The 22,347-nt window shown below is 39.8% G+C and overlaps 1 protein-coding gene across 3 annotated transcripts in view; it reads left to right on the top strand.

Moving 5' to 3' along the window:
• Positions 1–22,347, top strand: part of ptprz1a (protein tyrosine phosphatase receptor type Z1a) — a 136,607-nt gene that overhangs the window by 76,431 nt on the left and 37,829 nt on the right. The window contains exons 9-14 of one of the 3 annotated variants that reach the window (XM_050072836.1): positions 4,771–4,955; positions 5,572–5,698; positions 9,922–9,962; positions 10,613–11,447; positions 12,408–12,959; positions 20,134–20,272. In XM_050072836.1, coding sequence (XP_049928793.1) covers positions 4,771–4,955; positions 5,572–5,698; positions 9,922–9,962; positions 10,613–11,447; positions 12,408–12,959; positions 20,134–20,272 — 1,879 coding nt within the window. Of the gene's footprint in view, positions 1–4,770; positions 4,956–5,571; positions 5,699–9,921; positions 9,963–10,612; positions 12,960–20,133; positions 20,273–22,347 lie in introns of all 3 variants that reach the window. The other 2 variants (XM_050072835.1, XM_050072837.1) reach the window with 2 other exon arrangements.

The following is a 22,347-nucleotide window of genomic DNA, read 5'->3' as shown; positions in this document are numbered from 1 at the left end:
AAGAAAAGTGATTTCGCTCCAGGTTTCAAAGGGTTAAGTAAAATTTTGAATAGAATGTTTTTACGCTGTGGTATGAGTGTCTTTAAAGTTGTCTCCTGCACACCTCATGATGCAGTTAACTGTAAAAAATTAAACCTTCCTCCCTGGTGATAAAACAATGGTGCACATAAGGTATTTCCTACAAAATGCTGTACAATTTTGCACCTGTCTGAATATTTTAATCTCGTAAAAAACAAACAAAAAAACAGCCACTCCCACAATACTCAAGGCAATCAAACAGCTTTCACTCCTATGAGATTTAAAACATATTTTGGAAAAAAATACTTTTTAAATACAGCCACATGTCAGTGAAATAAGCAGCCGGTGTCGCGTAAGCTAAATCCAGTTTATTGGAGATTTAAATCCAACCTGCTCTGATTCCAAAGTCGTCAAATACCTTGGTCATTGATTTCCACTTCAGACTACATCAATACAATAAAACAAGAATAGAATAAGAGTAAACATAAGACATATATACAGCTATGTGAATTGTATGTTGAATAAATATAAACATTTAAGAGGTGTTAGTGAGAATAAAGTTGTGTACTGAAAAATATTGCACAGCTGAATAATGCCACAGAATATTGCAGCGATGAGTTGTTAGGTTTAATGTGAATACATACTGCATAAGGAACATTTTATTACTCCGTATTATGGAGGATCAAAATGACCTCTACATTTGTATAAAACAATCCAACATGGAAACAAGAAGTTGAAAAACTGGCTTATCCTCATGGGAACCACCATCTCTGTTTTATTTTGACAGTAACAGGAAGCAGCACAGAGCACTGAGTTTGTTACATAGCCAGCAGTTCTCTTTTAGCGTCACTGTTCACAGCATAGATTAACTCTTGTACTCCACCGCCATTTTGGAGCAAAAATGCCTAAAATGACATACCCAAATTAAAATGACTGTAGCTTCTGAACCACTGTGACTACATGCATGCATGAGGTCTTGCCAGAAAGAAAACTCCCTGGAGTTTCTTGTGAAAGTGTCAGAAACACTCTAGGTGATACAGAGACAGAGTAATGGGCCTCTGAAGTCAGTAAAAAATTGAAGATTTTACCTAAAATAAAATAAAAAATATTTTTCAGGATGAATAACTGTCTGTGGCTTCACCTGAGCAGGTAAATGACACTGTGGGGCTGTCTGTGGCTTCACCTGAGCAGGTAAATGACACTGTGGGGCTGTAGGCACACTATCAATGAACACTTGTTTCAAATTTGAAGAAGACTGCTCAAAGTATGACCATTCTACAGTGTTTTTACCATGAAAAGATCCAGGCGGAGCTCCAAATGACAAGTCGGTCACTCTGCTTCAAAACAGTACTATCAGTGATCAAACAACACTCAGCCAGCTTCAAACATTGTACCTTATTGAAATCAGGTGTGATTATGATAGCTGATGTTGTTTATGACACAGAAACACCATAAAATATCACCAAATAAAGCCATATGAAACGTGAAAGTTATGATCCCACTTTCTAGACGGTATATCTCAGCCAAAAATAGTGGTAGAGTGAGACTCTTACCTTTTAAAAAACAGCTAAGTCCTTTAACTTTTCCCGTCGAAAAATGGCATGACATGACTTGTCACCACTCATCATGACTTTGCACTTTGTGTGTTTAGGCTGCTCTGGTGCGAAATACATAATAAATAAAAGAAAAACAATGTTATTTTTGAAAAGTCGAGAGCTTCCTGAATCCGGCAATACCAAACATCACATGGGTTGACGACGTAGTGCGCCTGGAAGATACCATTTAACAGAGGAGGGGGGGAGCGAGGACGTTAGTGTCCTGGCGGAGTTAGAGAGGTTAAAAACGAAACCACTGACACACTCTCTGTGCAGACTATAGTTTGACTACTTCTCATGCACTTTTTACATTGGAGTCTGTTTTTGAGGATAAACTCCAGTTTTTCTGTCAGATTTTCATTTTAATTTAACGTTATGGTGATATTTAATTATGGGTACTAATCAGTGCTGTTGAACTGCCCATAATTAGAGTGTCACACAGGTGTTAGAGACGTAACGTTCATGGGCGTAGCAGTTGCGGGGTACGCGTGGGACATGTCCCCCGCACTTACTGTATCTGTGCCCTCCGTCCCCTGCACATTTTACAGCTGTTACCACCAGCCAGACGCATACACATTAAATGAATGTTTATTTATGTGGCTTATTACCCTGTTACCTTGTCACTTCCATTCCATTTTGTGTGCTAATAACTTGCTAACAGGAAAAGTGTTTTACTGAACTTTTCATGTTCAGTACAGGAAAAGTGTTTTACTGAACTTTTCATGTTCAGTGTTGTCATTTGGCACTTAGTTATCTGGCTGCTTACCCTGTAGATGCTCGAGGGTCATTCTGTGTCAACTCAACCAGAGTTTGGCAGCTAAAACTTTAGACTTTGATAGTATATCATTTTAAAGAGCTAAAGTAGGTCCCTGGTGCTGTACTGTGGCTGTGTTATGTGGCTCTGTAGCCGCTAAGGAGTGGTGCAACTGAATGCGAGAGGATGATAAATCACTCCATAGACCTCTGAACAATTTGTCCCCCTCACTTCTGAAATGATGGCTACGGCCCTGGTAACGTTGGTACTTTACCACAGTGAACAGATCAACAGGTGAGTAGATCCTCATGTCACGTTCACACATGTTCTCCTGGCTCACTCTGCCCTCTGGTGGTTAAACTGGACAGCCTCAGATGTCCTGCTCACAGTGTTTGTCCCTGTATTTTCCTGGGTGGGGACCATACATATCTGATTTGTGGTAAAATACAGTTTATCACATGTGTACACATCAGATTTTATCGGCTCTACAGCAGCTCTGACACACACACGGGCGTGACATTTTCACTTTGATCCCTCAGAGAGGACAAAGGTCAGAGGTTAGTGAGAGCAGAGGTTCAGCTCCGAGCCATTAGAGGAGGAAATGTGTCATTGTTTGTCTATTATCATCTTCCCTCAGCCATTTTTAATCTGGGTTAATCCAGACCTCAGAGTGTCTGTCATCTGCTCCTCTAATCTCAACTCTGACCCAGAATCACTGTGTGAAGGACACTCTTAAAAACACAGGAAGGAACAACATCAAGAACCCCATCAACGTCATCGGACTTCTGTTATATGGTTTTATTGATCAATATAGATTTTATATATAATTCCTTGAAAGATATGAGGCTGGCAGAATCACTCTCAAAATGTATCTTTTAAAATGAATCTGATTTTATTTCATTGCAGTCCTCACATGTTTTTGTTCCTGGTTCAACCACGTAAAACATCATTATTATTATTATTATTGTTAATATTATTATTGTTGTTGTTATTTCAATCAGTACAGACTCATTTCTAAAAGTCTGTGAAGATTTCAGCCCATTGAGATGGTATATATATTTAAGGAGGGAGATGAATCCAAAGTAGAATAACGGTTCACTTTCCTACCCAGGTTTTTTGGGTAAAACTTTAACTGTGTCAGCAGGGATTCAGCAGTATGTTGGTTTCAAGGTGTAACGTAGTATGAAAATTAACAGTTATCATAGTGTGTACATTTGCTTATCTATGGTGGGGAAAAAAGCAACTGGATAGAGAATCAAACCTTTATTTTAGTTATTTCAGTTTTATACCTCTATTAAAAAGAAATGGTGTCAAGTTTTAATTTAACTAATAAAACATTTCTTCAACACCCCAAAAAACACCTTCAGTTTTTGGTCCTTTCAGGGTCATTGTGACTGATAATAATAAGTCTATAACACCATGTTTCTATGAAGGCTGTCAAATTTATCTCCGCCAACCTCAGTTAAGACTTTAAATAATGTCGCTTGATGCTTTAGGGGTTGTGTTTTGCTGATGGTGCTCTGTCGTGTGCTGGTGTTATGTGCAAAACATGAATGGCTGATGTGTAATACTGTTGTGTAGTATGTGTTCTAATGTGTTTATGGTGTATGCTTTTAATTTCTTCGGACTATTATTATAAGGCAGCAATACTTGTGCAGCTCCTGAGTCCAAGACAAATTTCCCTGCAGCGACAATAAAGGTTATCATATTGTATTGCATCTTACCGAATCGTACCGTACAGTATCATATTGTATTTTATCGTATCATACCATATTGTTTCGTATCATATCATAGCATATCGTAATCATATCATACTGTGAAAATTTCGTACCGTTGCAACCTTAGTCAGCCTTACCTCAGCAGGTACTGGTGACTCTGGGAGTGAAATTGGTCAGCGCAAAAATTTGGAATTTAAAGGATTATTTTTTATAACCTTTTTTTAAGTTTGTTCTCGTCTGTCTCCCTCTGTCAGTGTGCAGTTCGGTGTCGGAAAACATCCAAATTTCTTCAGTTTTGGCACAAACATCCACTTTGAGTCAAGGATGAACTGATCAGAACTTGGTGATCAAAGGTCAAACATCAAGGTCACTGTGATCGTGTCCGTTGCATCCTCATGAACACTGTATGTCAAGGACATCTTAAGGGAGTTTCTTCAATTTTGGCACAAATGTCCACTCAGTGATGAACTGATTAAAGTTTGATGGTCAAAGGTTTCATTTTCAATCATGAACGTGATATCTCATTGTACTATGAAAATGTCATGCCATTGCAGCCCTAGTGAGCAGGTACTCATGGCAGTGGGAGTAAAATTGATAAGCACAAAAATTTGGAATTTAAAGGATTCTATTTTTTATGACCTTTTTTAAATTAATTTATTTGTTTTCGTCTGTCTCCGTCTGTCAGTTTGCAGTTCGGAGCCGGAAAACATCCAGGCGTTGCCCTACAACCTGAGCAGCCTGCTGGTGACGTGGGAGCGGCCCCGGGCGGTGTATGACGCCAGCATAGAAAAATACTCCGTCAGCTACCGAAAGGCCAATGCAGAAGATGCTGCTGCTTCTATATACCTGACTGACGGGGACCAGGATGTGGTGAGAGGGAGAGTCCACAAGCTCATAATATCAAAAATGATTTCCTCAAAGTTTGTGATAACGTCTCCATTCAAAGCCACCGGTCTGCCAGCTTGGTTAGGCCTTAGTTAGCAGCTGAAATGAAGTTATTCACTGAAAATCTAAACGCGTGTCAAGCATTGATTGTAAAGCCCGACAAAAGTTTCAACCACAGATGCTCAGTAACACACTGAGCTTTCTTTAGACCAGATATTTTTGTCTCACTAGTTTCTGTGCAAAACCATCCACCACTTTGTTAAAGGACAGAGCTTCGACCAAATTTCTATATCCAGATTATGAGCTCCATGCTTGAAGGGATGTTTCCTTCTCTGGATTTTGTACATTTTTTATTGATTACCATGCATCGTGATCACATCAACAGCTCCTCATGTTGTGCAGCCTGTAAACCGTCAGTTATTCTAGTTTATGATCAGAGCCTGGCCTCGCCTCTCACTGATCTCACAAATTTCAAGTCCTTACAAGTTGATGCTTGTAGAAGTTAGCTCCATCCAACTCTAGAAAAAATCTGCCTGAAGTTGATGGTGTCATTGGGTCAGTGGTTCTTCAAAGTGGGTGTCATTCATTCTCCTTCCACCAGGGAGCGATACTCGATGACCTGTTAGCCAACACCAGCTACGTGGTCCAGGTGGTGGCGGTCTGCACCAACGGTCTGTACGGACGTGTGAGTGACCAGCTGCCGGTCGACATGCCCATCGATGACCCCGGTAAGAGCGACCGTGCCCAAGACTGAGCGTAGAGTTCGGCAGATGAACTGTACAGATATTTCTTATTACACTGCTTTTTTTTTTTACGTTGAAGAACTGAAAACTAGTTCACTGGCTTCTTAAATCGCAACATTAAGACTTAAAAAAGATTAAAGAGGACGACTAAAATCTATGGAAACCCATTCCTGACAGGAAAAAAAGAAGATTAAGTATTTAGTCAAGTTAATGAAATACTAAGTCAAACTTCAGAAATAGTAAGTCAGGTTCATGAGATACAAAGTTTTGAGTCAAGTTTTTAAATCTTTTAAAAATTATTAGTCAAAATTTTGACAGTTTAATATGACTTACTATTTAATTTGATATCTAAAAAAATCTATTACAAGTATATTAAGAATTTTTCAAAACTTTGTGAACATTTGGTCTTTTTATCTCATACTTATGGCTTACCATCCACTATGTTTTAAAGAAAGACACTGAATGTTATATTTTTGTGTTGTTAAGTCAGAATTTTGACTTAGTTATTTACCGCAGTTATAAATTTTGATTTACTGAGTATTTTTACTCATTTCTTGCTGAACTTTTTTAATTTTACTGTCAGAAATGGGTTTTCATATTAAACAACAGAAATGCCAGATAACTAAAAGTTTTTAAATTTACACCTTGACTGACAACCTGTAAGACAAAGACTGGAATCATGCGGAGACCGCTAGCATTGCTAATATCAAAAGTGAAAAACAGACCCGAAATTATTGAATCATGAGGGAACAAATCTACTGGTTAAACTTACAGGAGATATTTCTGATATGGGTTTGTGTTAGTGGTGCAGTAAACTTCTGACTTTTTCTTTACTGGCCACATTTCTTCTTTTTTTTTTTTTAGAAACATTTCCATCCTCCCACTCTTCCTCCCTCTGAACCCTGAATGAAACAACCAATATATATATTTTAGTTTTCATCCTCTTTATCTCACTCACCCTCCTTGCCCTTCACTCTGGGGTATATATTCTGTGTTTTGTTGGGATTTAATCGCACACACGCAGTGCTGTTGTTTGACTCGTCTTTTTCTACGTGTTTAACAGTTGTACATGTTTCTCTGTGTGTACTCTTCAGATGTGCTTTCTCTATATATTTCTATATCTCTAAGATGAACATGCTTGGTTTGGGGTCATTTCCAAAGTCGCCATCTTTGTTTTGTTGTCATTGTGTGGCGTTCGCTCCATCTGCCTCTCACAGTAAGAGAAATGTTTGCATGTGTGTAACATGGACTGAAATTATAATCATAGTAACTTTGTATTTCAACTGAACTTTATATTAAATAAACTAATATGTCTTGTGACAAAGAAAAAAGCCATTGCATCCTATTTCAGTGTCAGCTTGCATGAGTGGGTGATATTCTGCAACATCTAGTAGGTTTACATCACCAAATCTTTTTGTGTCACCATTGTCTGCACCATGTTGGCTAAGCTAACGTTACAGTCCCACTTTAGCTGCACCTTTAAATGTCACAACTGTTTCCAAGAAAGTCCTTTTGTGAAATGACAAGTGAAACATTGCATGATAGTAACTAACACAAACGCTTTTGCTATTTTGAGCAGATTATCACGTTAGCTTAGTGCTACATTTTGGCTAGCTTAACGCTAATGCTAGCTATGTCTACAGCTGTAATTATTAGAAGATTAAGCCATTAGTTGATCAACAGAAAATTAAATCTATGATATTGTTGATTGATTATTAAATATTCAAATACAAAAAATACCTCACATTTGCTTGTTAGACATTTAATCAATTTTAAGACATCACATCGGGTTCTGGTAACTATCTTTGGACATTTATCGATAAAGTAATTCATCTACAAACATACATTTTTTAATATAACATAATTTCTTGAAATCGTTTGCATCATTAAAAGCAATCATATCTGTCTCATAAATTGCAATTAATATCTACTATTCCTTTAGGTTACTTATTTCAATTAGTATAATTCTTCAGAGGCTAGCATGAAGTTATTTATTACTGTATTTGAATATGACTTAGTCTAATTTGAATATTACTTCTAAGTTAATAAGTGTTGAATACATTATTTTCAGATGTAGTTTGAATAATGAGCCCAAAGAGGTGTAACTTTAATTTTATAAATAATATTAATTAACAATATATATATATCTATATATGTATATATATATTATAATACTATTATATTTATATTTAAATGGTTAGCTATACCATGTACAGTGCCAATATTTATATTTTAAATTTATTATTTTTATGATAGCCCTGGTTGCGTTACGTTTTTGGGTTGTCTGTCTCTCCATCCATCCATGTCTTGAGGGAATTTTCTTAAATTTGGCACAAATGTCCACTTGAACTTAACATTGAACTGATTAGATTTTTGGTGGTCAAAGGTCACTGTGACCTAATCCGTCTCATTCTTGTTAACAAAATATCTTATAAACACCTCAAAGAAATTTCTTCAATTTTGGCACAAATGTCCACTTTGAGTCAAGGATAAAATGATTAGAAGTTGGTGATCAAACGCCAAACATCAAGGTCAGTGTGACCTCGTCCTCTGCATTCTTGTGAATGGTGTATCTTGAAAACACCTTTAGGGAATGTCTTCATATTTGGCACAGATATCTTCTTGGACTCAACAATGAACTGATAAGAGTTTGATGGTCAAATGTCAAGGTCAATGTGACCTTGCATATGTTTCATTCATGTGAACATGATATCTTAAGAAGGCCTAAAGGGAATTTCATCAAATTTGGCACAAACATCCACTTGGACTCAAGAATGAACTGATAACAATTTGGTGGTCAAAGGTCAAGGTCACTGTGACCTCGCATAACATCAAATCAATTTCAGAGCGCCACTTAGATTGTTTTTATCAGTTAATTTTTCAAGCCTTTTTTTTCAACTAGGAAATGTCAGTGCTTAAAGTGAATTAAAATAACCGTCACTATTTACAAGGGCCAAAAAATTGATTACAATATTTCAAACTCATTTCAAATCATTTAATTTTGAAAAGTTTTAGTGGCATAATTTTTAAAGGAGAGCATGCAGATTATTGAACCTCTAACATTTTGAAGCTATAGATGTTTGTTGTTTTTATTTGACAGTTGACTAAAACTTACAATTAATTAACCTTCTGTTGATCAACTAATCAAATTAAATGTTCTTTCTTTTATTTTGATTTAATTAATCAAATATACCTCAACAAGAGATTTCCATTGATAACTTAAAGTTGGTTTTAGCCACTTACGTCCTTTTGTGCCAAACCCGAGTCATCTCCTTCAAACCCAGTTCATTAAACTTGTAAAACCTCACCTCATGCTTCACAAACCAGTTTGATCTGGTCTCCATGATGTGTGACTTAGCCTCAGACAGGTAAGAGCCACACCACCACCTGCCCCCTGACATGCCCGCTGTGTGCTGTGCGTCTGAGCTCAGTGGCATTTGCAAATAACTCTTTTTGTGAGTTTGTTTTATCCCTCTCAGGTGACAGATGGGTTGAGTTTGAATATCAAAAAGTTCAGACAATCAGAGGAAAGTAGCTGAGAGTTCAAATTACTTTTCTTGGCTCGTCTTGTTTTACAGGAAGGATAAAACAGAAAGAAAAATGATTAATTGCAAATGCTTTTTGTTAAAGGTTTTCTGTGTTTGCTTGTGTCTTTGGGGGAATCCATGCATGAAAGTGCGAATATGTCTGGTGTGTTGCATGCAAGCATTTGTCATCATGTGATTTTGTGTTTATCATGGAGCCAACATACTGCTTGAAGTGACATCTGCAACCTTTCCCTCTTTGTCTCCTGCTGTCATTTCACACATTTACATCCACCAAGAGCACATTCATTTTCAGATTTTATTATGGAGATTATGCAGTGTTTTAGGTTTACAGTAAACGTAACTGAACAGGAACTTTGTCTTTTCATTTTTCTGAAGCATCCAGAAACACAGCGTTCCAGGGGTTTGCCTTTTCCTCTCTGTGATGTTCTCATCACACTGTTTTCAAATTGTTTTACCCTTTGTCATGTCTCTGCTTCTTGGTTTACGCACATTTTTAACCTCAGGAAATTAACACCAACATAAAAACAACTCAGAAATTTAAAAATCAAAGTAGGGTCGAGTTAAATTCTGTATTCCATGAGACTGATATTTTTAGAGTTGTTTTAGTTCTTGTTTTGACATATTTGTGTAACTAATGATCCAAACTGTGCCTTTTTCCAGAAAATACACTGGATCCAGATTCTGATGAATTTGACGACGAGGTGAGGAAACTTATTCTTCCAACACTGCATGTCGTTGATTGTTTTACATGCACAAAATATTCTGGTTTCTAACCTTATTTAAAAAAAGACAATATTCAACATGAAAACATGGATCCATCGGTTGTTTGGTTGTTTGAACTGCGTACTCGTCGAATGCAGGACGAGACTGATTAGCAGAGTGAATGCTGTGTGAATATAGATGTGTTCAGGTCTTCTCCGTGCCCTTTTGTAAAATGTATATCTTGAATAATAATCTGAACTTTAAAAATGACAATTTCATTTGGTTTTCTTCACACAAATGAATGAAATACTGAGACGGAGGCTTGCTGTATATATAATTTCAAAGTTTAAATCAAGAAGGCCTCTGAACCCACATTAAATCTTTGGCAAACCCTGGTGGGGATCGGGACATCCAGATTGGAAACCAGTGTGTGAGGGCATGTTAATCGGAGAATGCTCAGCTGCATGTAAACAACAGTATTAGTGGAATATTCATTCTTATTGGTTATGTAAACAGCATAGTAAGAATATTGTCTTTCTCAGAATAAGGGCAGAAACTGTAATATTTTGTGCATGTAAACGTAATGACTGTTTCTTCAGAACTATCACTGTTATTTACAACTGTCCATTGACCTCTTTCTCACCCACAGGGCAACTATGATCCCGATCTGTCCTGGAATGAACCAGTCCAAACTGAGGATTATGATCCGGCCTGGATGCCTACAAACTCCCCGAAGACCACGACTCCTGCATCACCTCTTTTACGTCTACCTGGCATCAAAACCACAACAGAAGAATCAGGTTTGAGGAAAACCACCACTGATCCAGTTCCTCTGGTCAGATCCACCCAGACTGGTCAAGTCCAGAGTCATTCTGAAGAGACAGTACACCGCAGTTCCTCCACACGTCCACCAGAGGTCACCCTGCAACCAAAAACCAGAGGAGATGCTGACTTCAGTGGCAATGCTCCCTTTTACTCCACAACCACCACCAATGAAGGCTTTATTTCCACTTCCAGTACTCCTGTGTACTCCAATGCAAAGACAGATGGTGCCCCTGGAGGAATCAGTCCAGACTCAGAAGATAACTTTGACAAAAAAAAAGGTGGTGTCAGTACCACGGCTCCTACATCCAACAACGCAGAGACAAAAGGTGGTAAAAGTATTTCTTCGTACAGCCCCACCACGACCACACTGAGGTCTCGCACCAGCGACGTGAGCAGCACAACGACATCCTCATCCTTCATCCAGGCTGAGGTTGACCAAGGCCTGGGGCGACCCTTCAACAAAGACACCACAGATGGAGGTGTGTCTGCCGCACCTGGAGGTCTTCCAGAGATCCAAACTTCGACCACCCAACCTTCCTCCTCGGGTGAAGCTGTTCAGCGTAGGCCCACAACTCCCAGCATGCCTCGTTTTTCGTCTACCACAACCTCTGTCCGGTTGAGTGGCGTTCTCTTGCAGACCACACAGCCGCTGTCTAACGGTGAGCGTCCCTCTGTCCTCCCCTCCACCTCCTCTTCTTCCTCCTCCTCCCCTCTGTGTGACACTGCGGACCCCTCCACCTGCCTGCATGACCCTTCCTCCTCGTCTTGGCCTGTGTTGTCTGCCTACGCATCGGACTCTGAGCATGCCGCTAGCACTCCGCTGTCTAGCAAAGACCTGGCTTCTCCTTCAACCCCCACACTCTCTGCCTCCACCCTGCCCCACCTCCCCCACCCTTCACACCCCCTGTCTGGTTGGGAGACTGACCCCGTGTTCCCCAGTGTTGGGTTCGATGATAGCGATGGTGATTTGTTATCTGGGTCTTCATCTTCGTCGGTCTCCTCAGGTGTCCCCTCAGTGTTTAGTGATACCCCTCCTCTCCAAACGGTGCCAGATCCATCTAGCACCACCGTCGCTGCCGAGCCTTCCGAATCCTCCTGGGATCCGTCACTCTCAGCAGTCTCTCTGTCTCTAAGCCCCACACTTCAGCCTTCAGTTCTCCTCTCTAGTGACTTCACCCTCTCTGGCACAACTCCGGGCTTATCCCGTCCTCTCTCAGTTGGGTTTGAGGACGCAAGGTACGCCACAGGGAGCACAATAGAGTCTTTTCTCCCTGAAGTCAGTGGTGATGGGTTTCCGTTAGCTAGTGACATGGACCCCATGTGCGGCTGTTCTCTGGAGCCGTCGGCGTCCTCGTCCTGGCTGCATGCCTCTCCTCATGTACCCCTGCCGTCCTCAGCCTGGGACTCTGCTAGCTTAGAGCTTTACTCTAGTGTGGGCTCCCTTTCAGCCTCTGGTGTCGGTGTAGACGATCTTCTACACTCTCTGTCTGTGGCGGGTTCTGATGGTCTGTCCTCAGACCAGCCTCTGCTCTCCTATAGTGCCATTTCTCCCTCATCGTCCTCTTTACACTCCTACCTTCTCCAAGTCACCCATAGTGACCTGCCCGTTTCTGTTGCAGCCACGGCGTCTGCCGTCATGGATCCCTGGTTCTCAGCATCAGACAGGACCTCCACCCTCCAAACCTCTGTCCTCCCTAACTCACCCACAGCCTCCCCTTTCACCCCCACCCCAGAAGGACATGCGTTAGACACTAGCAGCAGTGCCTCCGGCTCGGCCCTGTTCCCTGACTCTCAGGAGGGCGTAGATCAGGAGTGGGACAGGGTTCAAACCTCAGCCTCAGGAGAGAGCGCGTTCCCTTACTCAACCAAAGTCACTAATGTCGTCCCCCTGTCTACGACTTCTGAGTCCGGCCAGTCCCCGGATGATTTGGACGAACGCTCCTCAGCGTTCTATTTTGAAAACGAGAGCGGCAGTGCCATGACCTCGGAGGTTGGAAGCACAGCGACGCCAACCATTCCTACGGTAACCTCGGCTTCACCCTGGTCGCTGGGCGGGGAGGAGGAGAGCGGCTCAGGGCAGGGTGAAAGCCTGTATGACAACGAGACGTCCTCTGACTTCAGTATCTCCGAGCGCACAGAAAGAGAGTCGGAGGAAGAGGAGCCAGTCGCAGGTAAAAAAGCCGTCCGAATTGGGGAAAAAACTGCATTACACCTGCACAGTGCCAAGAGATCAGGAAGAGTCCTGGACATCAAACAGATGACTAATCCACCATCTATCAACAACAAATCTGCATTTCATTTTATTTTCATTTTTGTCTGTGAAAGCGAGAAAATTCATGCATGCGAGGTAAAACATCACTTAACAGGATCCAATAACTTCGATGAATGTACCATCACCGTCTCCATCATCATTTGAAATGCATTCATGTTAGTGTCAGTCATTCATCCATTTTCTCAACCACTTATTCTGTTCAGGGCTTTGAAGCATTGGAGCCTATTCCAGCATGCATTAGGTGAAAGGTCAGGAAGGGACACTGTGGTCAGGATGCCAGTTTGACACAGAGCTCAGTGCAACACCATTACACTACGTTAATCCCAACAAAACACACAAGTGGTAATAAGAAGCAAAAGTTACCATGTCTGGATTGTATTTAGTGATTCTATTTACAAGTAAATGATAAATCTGCTTTTTTATTTGCTGGCGAATTGACCTTTCTCTAAGCCCCGCCCCTTTGTGATGATCCGACAAGCTGTCAGAGTAAGCGTGGAGCCCACACTGTAACTGACTGCACTCCCTTCTTGGAAAAATGAAAGAGTGATGTCAGAGAGAAGCAGACAGAGGGGTCTACAGTCTGTGTTTGAAGGATATATCCAGGATGTCAAACTGACTCAGCAGCAACAACAGGTTAAAAAGACAAAGATAGTTAGAAGCTAAAGCCGAACTATAGGCTACAGATCACAGTGTAAAAGTGAACCACCACATCACTGCTGATCGCCACACAAGACAATGAATATAAAGGGAAACTGTGCTGATACTGAACCAGCTGTGTGGCATCACTGTGTGCAGATGAACCGTGTTTGGCTTCACCCCCGTTCTTTTGTTGAAGGAAAAGAAAAACGTCAATTTGCGGTGTTGTACGGACATAAATTTCCTGTGAAAACGTAAGTGTATCTTGAAAGAAGACAATGCATACAATGCAGAACTTGATAAGGCGTCCCAGAACGCCAACAACCAACACACCCAGGGTACCTTGCACATCGTATCTGGACGTGTAAAGTCCATGACCAAACGTCAATTTGTGACGACGTCAGAGTGAGAATGTGTTGCCCTTAGGTGTTTTTTTGTTTGTTTGTTTTAAAGATAATCTGAGATGTACGGCTTCAGTTGTTGTTGGCTGCATGATGTGAAACCTTACCACCATCAAACATGTTCTGATGAAGGTTTCACATCACAGCAAGACAGTAGATTTGTCGGTCTTAGTTGAAAATAACATCACTAAAAATGATCCAGAAGTGGTGACCCTTTTACTTATTAATTAACATTTTAGTGCTGCTTTTTTCCTGACGCTGTTGGTGCAGGAGAATCTCACCTGTTAACTCTTATGAACTAAATCCAGCCTTTTAAGTATTCATTCAACATTTGGAATTTTTACCTGCCTGCTTAGTTTCTCTAGAAACCTTTAGCTGTTTCAGTACATACCTTCATGTATTAATGGTACATTCACTATTATCAATCCTCTTGTATTTTTTAGTACATGAGTATGAAAAAAAATAAATACTTTTACAGCATTATCACAGTAATTCAGAGTTCAATGGCATTTTCAAAAGTGTTATTAGAATTTTAAATGAGAGGATCAAATCAAGTGCATGCTGAACCTTTCCCTATGACAAATGCTTAAAGGGATATTTCAGATTCTTTGAAGTGGGGTTGTATGAGGTACTTATCTGTTATCAGTGTATTACCTGCAGTAGATGTTAGTTGGCACGCTCCCAGTTTGGAGAAGTGGCATGAGCAATGACACAGAAGCTAAGCAGGGTACTGTTGTGAACAAGGGGCAGCAGCAAAACGTATTTTAGACACCTACAAATATCAATATCAGTTCAAGTGTATGATATATTTAGCATATTTTCACAGCTTAACATTGCCGTTCCCCATCTATGCTGTCATCAAAGCCACCAGACTCCTTTGGCAAAAATGGTAATTTTAGCTTTCTCAACACAGCAGCTGCTGGTCTACTGCCCCCTCGATCAGTTATTAGCTTTGTGTTGTTGTTTGACTTTGGTGAATCCGAACTAACCCTTTAAAATGCTAAAGTCACAAAATAACACAAATAAAATAACTGTTGGAGGCAGCGGTAGACCAGCAGCTCCTGTGTTCGGCAATGTTAAATCACTGTTTTTCTCAATGGAGTCTGGCTTTGAAGAGAGTGATATATTGTCTTCATTTCCCTGTTGGAAATTGCTGTCTGATGACAAGGTAAAGCGGTGAAAATATTCTCCATAGAGTACACTTAAACTGATACTGATTTTTTAAGTGGCTAAAATATGTTTTTGGTGCTGACCCCGTCCACAGCAGTACATCGCTCAACTGTTATGTCAGACTTCTGCCTGCTTCTCCAAACTGGGCTGTGCCAACTGACTATGGATCTCATACAACCTCAATGAAAAGATCCAAACTATGCCTTTAATATGCACATTCAGCACATCCAATGCATCAAAACATTGTTTTCTAGTTGGAGCCGCGCCTCGTTTTCAAACTGTATGGTTTGACTAAAATGAACAATGACAGCAATATAGTCCACGATGAGCAGCGCTAAAATCAACCTGCGTAGTTGTCCCTCCATTGTGACATTAGAAAGTGTCACATTTATCTTGCAAGTGTACTCTTCTTCAACGTTTGCTTTACTTCCTGGATTTTTCCCACATGGAAATTCTGACCAATCAGGAGCAGCTTTATTGCACAACTCTACATAATTATGCACCTTTGTTACAAAAAAAGACCAAAGCAAGACAACTCTAGGTCTGAAAGCTCCCTAATTCGGAAGTCAGCCTCCTTGTGACAAATAAAGCACAATGCTTGTATAATCCCTCTCAATCATGTATTTATCTGCAGAGACTCTGTGCTCTGCCTTTATTTTTTTTATTTTCCTCTAATTTTACTGTGTTCAGGATGTTCCTGGGCACAGCGCGCAGGTAGTGACGAGGTACCAGACTGTAAGCAGCAAGTACCAAAGAGGACGCTACAACACAGCGCCGAAAATTAAACACAAATTCAGTGTATCTGGGGTCAGCTTTCATTTTTGTTGGCGATATTGTTTACAAACAGTAACCAAAAATTCCTGCATGGTATACCTTTAAGTGTGTAGAATGATGTCCAAAATCCTCAAATGCAATGTGAGATATTCAGTCCACAGCTCAATGACAAACATCTCCTCTTCCCAAATGTTACCCGTCATGACCACTAGAGCGCAGCAGAGCTCTGTGAAGCCCCGACTGGTTTAAAGCCCACCTGTCTCTGAGCACATTGCCCTGTGTGCAGCCTCAAAAAGGACTCAAAAAACAAAACAATTCGTGAAGCTTTTACAAAGTGTTTAATAATCGGAATAAATGTCCTGCAGTATGTTTAGTGGAAGCACTGGTCCTAATGTGAGGGGTTTAAAAGAATCATGCAGGTAGTTATGCATGTTCTGAGTTGTATGTTAGATTCATAGATTAGGAATGAACTTCAAATCATTGCATCAGTTTCCCTTCTTCTGGGCAGCAATTTTAGTCATTAAATATCAAACTTATATGAAAACCAACCCACAGAGTCTATACAATAGCTGCAGAGTGATAATTCATGACAGGGGACATAAGTCTGCCTGTATGTTTTTGTGTAGTTACCTTAAGGACGCTCTGAGTTTTGGATGAACCATCTAAATTCACACATTTATCGATATGTTTGTTATTTTTTCTTTGTGTTTGCTCGTTGTTTGAACTCCAGCAACAGCGGGCTCATGAATGCCGGGCAAGTTTTGTTTGTCAGAGCAACTTTTAAATCACAATAAGCAGAGTTTCTTTTACAATAGTCTCTGTGTGCGACTGCATCACAACATTACAAAGACTGAACAAATGGGAAATGTTAAGGGAATGAGTCATTCACTGTGTAGTAACCCATCTGCAGCACGTTTCAAGTCTCTTAAAGTGGATTCTCTATCTGAATCAACGACCCAGATTTTAAAGCACTTTGAGGCCAATTTCAGCAATGATTTTGAGCTTTATATTTAAGATTGCCGTGACTCTTAGAGATGAATTGGCTGCCTGGGAGGAAATCAGTCTAAAATATTTTAACTAAAACAGGCATCATCTAAAATATGCGCGGCATATTTCCATATCCATGCCCCTCACATTCTCTAGATATACAATAACAGAACTCCATCCTCATTATTTACTTTCTTAATCATGTAGATTGAAATCTTTTCAGTGGGAAGTTTTGTTTCCTTAATTCTCATCAGATCTCCTTTGAGTCACTTTTTTCTCTTCAGTCTCTGCACGAAAACCAATAACCTTTTGCATCTTCTGTCCAGGCCTTTTCTTTTCCTTTCACCCATTATCATGTGTCCAGGGTTTTTGAGAGGCAGACAAAAATCTGTTGGATGGATGGATGATTGAATGAATGGGTTTTACTCTGAGGGAGTAGAAAGCGCACAACAGGCTCTTTATGAACTTGTCCACAGGGCTGACCCAGCCATTCACGGCTGAACTGAGTCAGTTTGTGCAGAAGAGGTAAGTTCTGACAAACAGCAAGGTTAATCCATACTAGTGTTTTCCTCATTGGTTATCGGATGATAAAGGGAGGATTCAGCAGCATCAGCTCAGCGGGGTCAGGTTCAGTCATCAGGTTTTCTTTTCACGTTATTCAAAGTTATAATAATGCCGCTTGATTGACTCCAGCTCAGCTTCACTTGTATGCGGCTGCAGTTTGATGAATATGGCCTTGCCTGATCTGTGATGGACTTTTGATTACGATCCTTTGTGACTCTGTGTTTCTTTCAAGAGGTTTGGCAGGTCTGAATATGATGAGTTTAGTGTTTGTGCAGTAGGTGGGTGAGTGTGAATGGTGGTGCATCGTGTTTCAGCTCTGGGCTATTAATACGGTTCATGTGACATTTGAAGTAGATAATAGATACTAGAAAATGTTAGAGGTTTCTGAAAAACAGTTCAAGGAGGTCCGGCTGCTCTGGAGGCAGAAATTAGCTCATTGGTTGAATTAACCATCATCTCAGGTCATCCTGTCGCTTCTCACATGTTTCGGTGTTTGGTTCCAAGTTTTTTGGGCCATCACTAAATTTTGGAATGAGGACATGTATGGAAATTCATTCATCATTAATTTTCTACATGTCCCTTTAGATTTAAAGCGTCCAGTTTTGGCGCATGTATTCATCAGAAGCCAAAATGCTCTAGAACCCCTCTAGTACTAATACCACTTGTTAGGTCTTTACTCTAGAGTCCCCCAAATTTAGGGAGATCATGGACATAAAGAATTAGCAGATTTAGCCTTTGATTGAAATTTAATCTAATTCCTCTGTAAATTTCCCTCTAAAATCAAGCATGGTTTCAGATTTATCTCTACGTACACTACAGAAAAATTCCAGTTTATTACAACTCAAGTTTTATTTTGGTAGTTTTGTCCATTATCAATGAAATTGTACTCAATAAGTGAAACACTCGAGCGACGCCAGCCTTTCAGCCAAGAAATTTGCACATGTAATCCATAAGATTAAACGTGTTAAAGTCACACGAGATAAGACACTCAGAGACCATAAGGATTTTTGAAAACACTCTAATTATGAAGTCTATTAAAAAGGTCATAAGCAAGAAAGAAGGAAACTGGTATAATGACACTGAGCACTCTGCTACTGAGATGCTGCAAACATCATTAATGCCAAGGTCGGTAATAGACAGAAACAGAAGTCATTGACATTCATATTTTCATACTGGGTTCTTCCCTTTAAGGTGTCACTTGTAGAAGAATACTTAAGTGTTTCCCAACCATGAGGTAGTTATGCATTTGCCAGGGGGTACTTGTGGAGATTTTGGAGTAACTAAATTAATTTGACAGAAAACAAACTAGATTTAATTAAATTATATACATATAATTATATTTATATATCCACATATTGAGTCAGCTGTAACACTTCAACACTACATGTTGAGACTAAATGAAAAAAGTTAGCAAGCAATCTAAGATGTTGTCTTAAAAATGATAAAAAACTAAAAAAAAGTAATGGATAAATGGTTGTTAATGGTAAAACAGCTATAAATACTTAATAAATGGTGAAACAGCTGAAAGTTATTCATGACTGACAACTATGGCAAGGCTAGATAAAATCAATATATGGTTGAAAATAGCGCAAAAGCTAAAAGTAATAAATAAATGGCTGAAAATTGCAAAAATAAAAATAATGGATAATTGGTTGAAAATGGCTAAAAAAAAAAGCATTGGAATAATAACTGAAAATGTTGGAAAATATGAAAGTAGCAGATAAATGACTGAAAATTGTGAAAAAGCTAATAGTAATGATAACTGGTTGAAAATAGTGAAAATTTGAAGAGTAATGGATAAATGGCAGAAAATGGCAAAAAAAAAAAGTAATGAATAATTGGCTAAAATGTAAAAAAAAAAAAAATCAAAAAGTAAATGATAAATGATTGAAAATGGTAAAACAACAACAACAACAACAAATTGATAAGTAATGGATAAGTGGCTTAAAATAGTGAAAAGCTGAAAGTAATTCATTATTGGCTGAAAATTGTGACACAGCTAAAAGAAATCAAGAAATGGAGAAATGGCTCAAAATAGTGCAAAAAGGAAAAACGAATGAATAGTTAGTGTAAATGGCAAAAGCTCAAAGTAATATATAAATGTCTAAAAATGGTGAAAATGCCAAAATTAATGTAGAAATGTTTTAAATGTCAAACTTTTGCCACTTCAACTGCGAGTACTAAATTAATTAAATTGACTTAAAAATTCAGTTCAGTAGTTTGAAAAAAAGTGTTGTTTTTAAAACTACTTAGTGTTTTGAATAGCATCCGGTTAAAAGATGGACACATCTGAAACATGGTGTAAATTTAGTGGTACTTTAGTTCATCTGCAGGGCCGGAGGAGTTCATCAGAGAAAAAAGGGGACAGTAGTTTTACTATATGACTTTGGCTGACCAAGGTTTGATGAGTTATAGTTCTACAACCAGAGCAGCTGATTCTCTGATAAACACTGATAGTGAAGGCAACAGGAAATGGCTCTGACTTCTTCTCTCACCCCGCAGAAGCTTTAACGTCTGTCCGCTTCTGTTCTTCCTCTCCAGAGGCCAGTAACAGCAGCCATGAGTCCAGAGTCGGTTCAATCCGGGACAGAGAGAGGAAGGCTGTGGTTCCTCTGGCCGTCATCTCCACCCTCACCGTCCTCGGCCTGATCGTCCTCATCGGTATCCTCGTCTACTGGAGGTCAGTACTGCTGCTGTATTTAAAGATGTGTGGTTTTTTTTAATTGTTTTGGCCACTAGAGGGCAGAAATCGTCCACAGCAGGCTGACAAAAACACACCCTGACATATTATCATCTTATAAAACTGTTAAGGTTGAACTTGTCTTCTTTGTTTTTATTTAAATGTGCATATGATTGCGGGTTCCTCGTGACCTTGGGGTTAAGGTGCCAACTGTGAACAGCAACATCCCTGTTCGACTCCGGTTGGGGACGATGTTGAATGTGGAGATGGAGAACGTCCCATCTTTTTACCCTTATTTTCTGTCATCTCTTTACTGTTCGTTTTCAAATACAGGCTTAAAAATGCCTGAAAACATATATTTGTTCTTTTAAAACTGTGCTTATGTTTAAATGAATGCACCTGGAAAGGTAAACAGACAGTTTGTTGAAGAAAAGACGAGGATATGTGGTGGAATCAGTCAGTCAAACTTCATTTATACAGCACTTTTCTTACAACCAGAATGCAACAAGAAGTGCTTCACACAATAACAATAATTAACGATTAACAACAATTAAGTTTTATCATTGATTTCCATCTGTGTAGGTGTGAATTAATCCATCCAGTATTTTTAAAGACACTCTCGCACACGGCCTCTTCAGCTCCCCCTGCCCTTCAACCCCATCATATCTCATGTAATATGGGGGAGGGGGAGTGAAGTGGGGACTTTAGCCAGAAGACTCTCATATTTGTCTGGGAAGCTGCATCTCCTCAAACACGAGCTCAGCCTCTGTGTGTGTGTGTGTGTGTGTGTGTGTGTGTGTGTGTGTGTGTGTGTGTGTGTGTGTGTTTGTTCACCAGCAGCCCCTTCACAAACAATACCTCCTGTGTTGTGCTGTTGATGCGGCTGCTGGCGGACTGAATGAAGCCTTTCAGCCGCCGCTCTCTTTTGACAGCAGAGTGTTTTGGATTCCTGTCGGTTGACCTTGAGAGATGCTGTTTTAAAAAAATTTTATTGAGACGTGTGAAAAAGACGTGGATTTTGAGCAAACAAAAGTTTCTTCAGTAACATAAAAGTTTGTTTGTTTGTTTGTTTTCTGGTATGTCTATTCAGGATAAAAACCTAAAATCTCTTTTCTTCATGTGCTGAAAACATCTTTGGCTGTTCAGAAGGAAAAAAGCCTGCAGCCCACTCAGACCGTGAAATAACCAACTTCAGAAATCCGATCAAGGACACGCTGTCAAACGCAGTGTAAACACTTTTAGTAATATTTTGTACATTTCTCATCTGGCGTGCCGGAGACTCAACATATTGTTCTTGTTTTGCGCCCTGCTTGTTGTTGTATCTCCAAGATTGAGCAGTGCTAAGCTGGTAATAATCTGGGGAGCAGGGGGATTAATCCTCGCTGAAGGATGTACCTTGGCTGCAGCTCTGCGAGCGTCCACTCAGCAGAGAGGGTCGGGGGATAGAAAAGGACATCCGTCTGATTATGTCAGACAGAAGGAAACGTGTCAGCGTCTTGTAGGGCGAGCGGCAGGAGGCCAAACTGCGCTAATCCTGCTGCTGTTGTGTCCTTTTTCACTCCCTCCTGACAGCACGGTGCTCATTTGGACACTGCTGCTGTGCATTTGAGGTCAAGCAGTTAAAAGGGATTTTGGTCGACTTTACAAGTTTACAACCAGCTGAGAGATGCAAAGCAAATTAGCATCTGATCCATTCCAACTTTATTCATGTCACAGCTTTTCTTTTGGAGTCCAGGACCAAATGCTTCTCAGAGACATTAGGAAAAAAATAACCCAGTCATCAGAATAAATGTTTTTTTTATTTATTTAACCTTTATTTACCCAGGCAAGCAATTAAGAACAAATTCTTATTTACAAATGCAGCCTGAACCCAAGAGCAAAGGCTCTCTGGAGGGAGAGGGGGAGTGGATGCTAAAAATAAAAAATAAAGTTATATAAAATACACAATAAACAATTAATAAACAATTAATAAATACAATACAATAAAGGTGAAAAACAGTACAAACATGACAAGTAGGCCTACTCAACAGGTGCAAGAGTCAACTATAATTTGTTGCAAATTTTGTTTAAAGACT

The sequence above is a fragment of the Epinephelus moara genome, chromosome 20 (genome assembly GCF_006386435.1).
Source record: "Epinephelus moara isolate mb chromosome 20, YSFRI_EMoa_1.0, whole genome shotgun sequence".
Classification (NCBI taxonomy): Eukaryota; Metazoa; Chordata; class Actinopteri; order Perciformes; family Serranidae; genus Epinephelus; species Epinephelus moara.
This window is presented reverse-complemented; position numbering and strand designations above follow the sequence as displayed.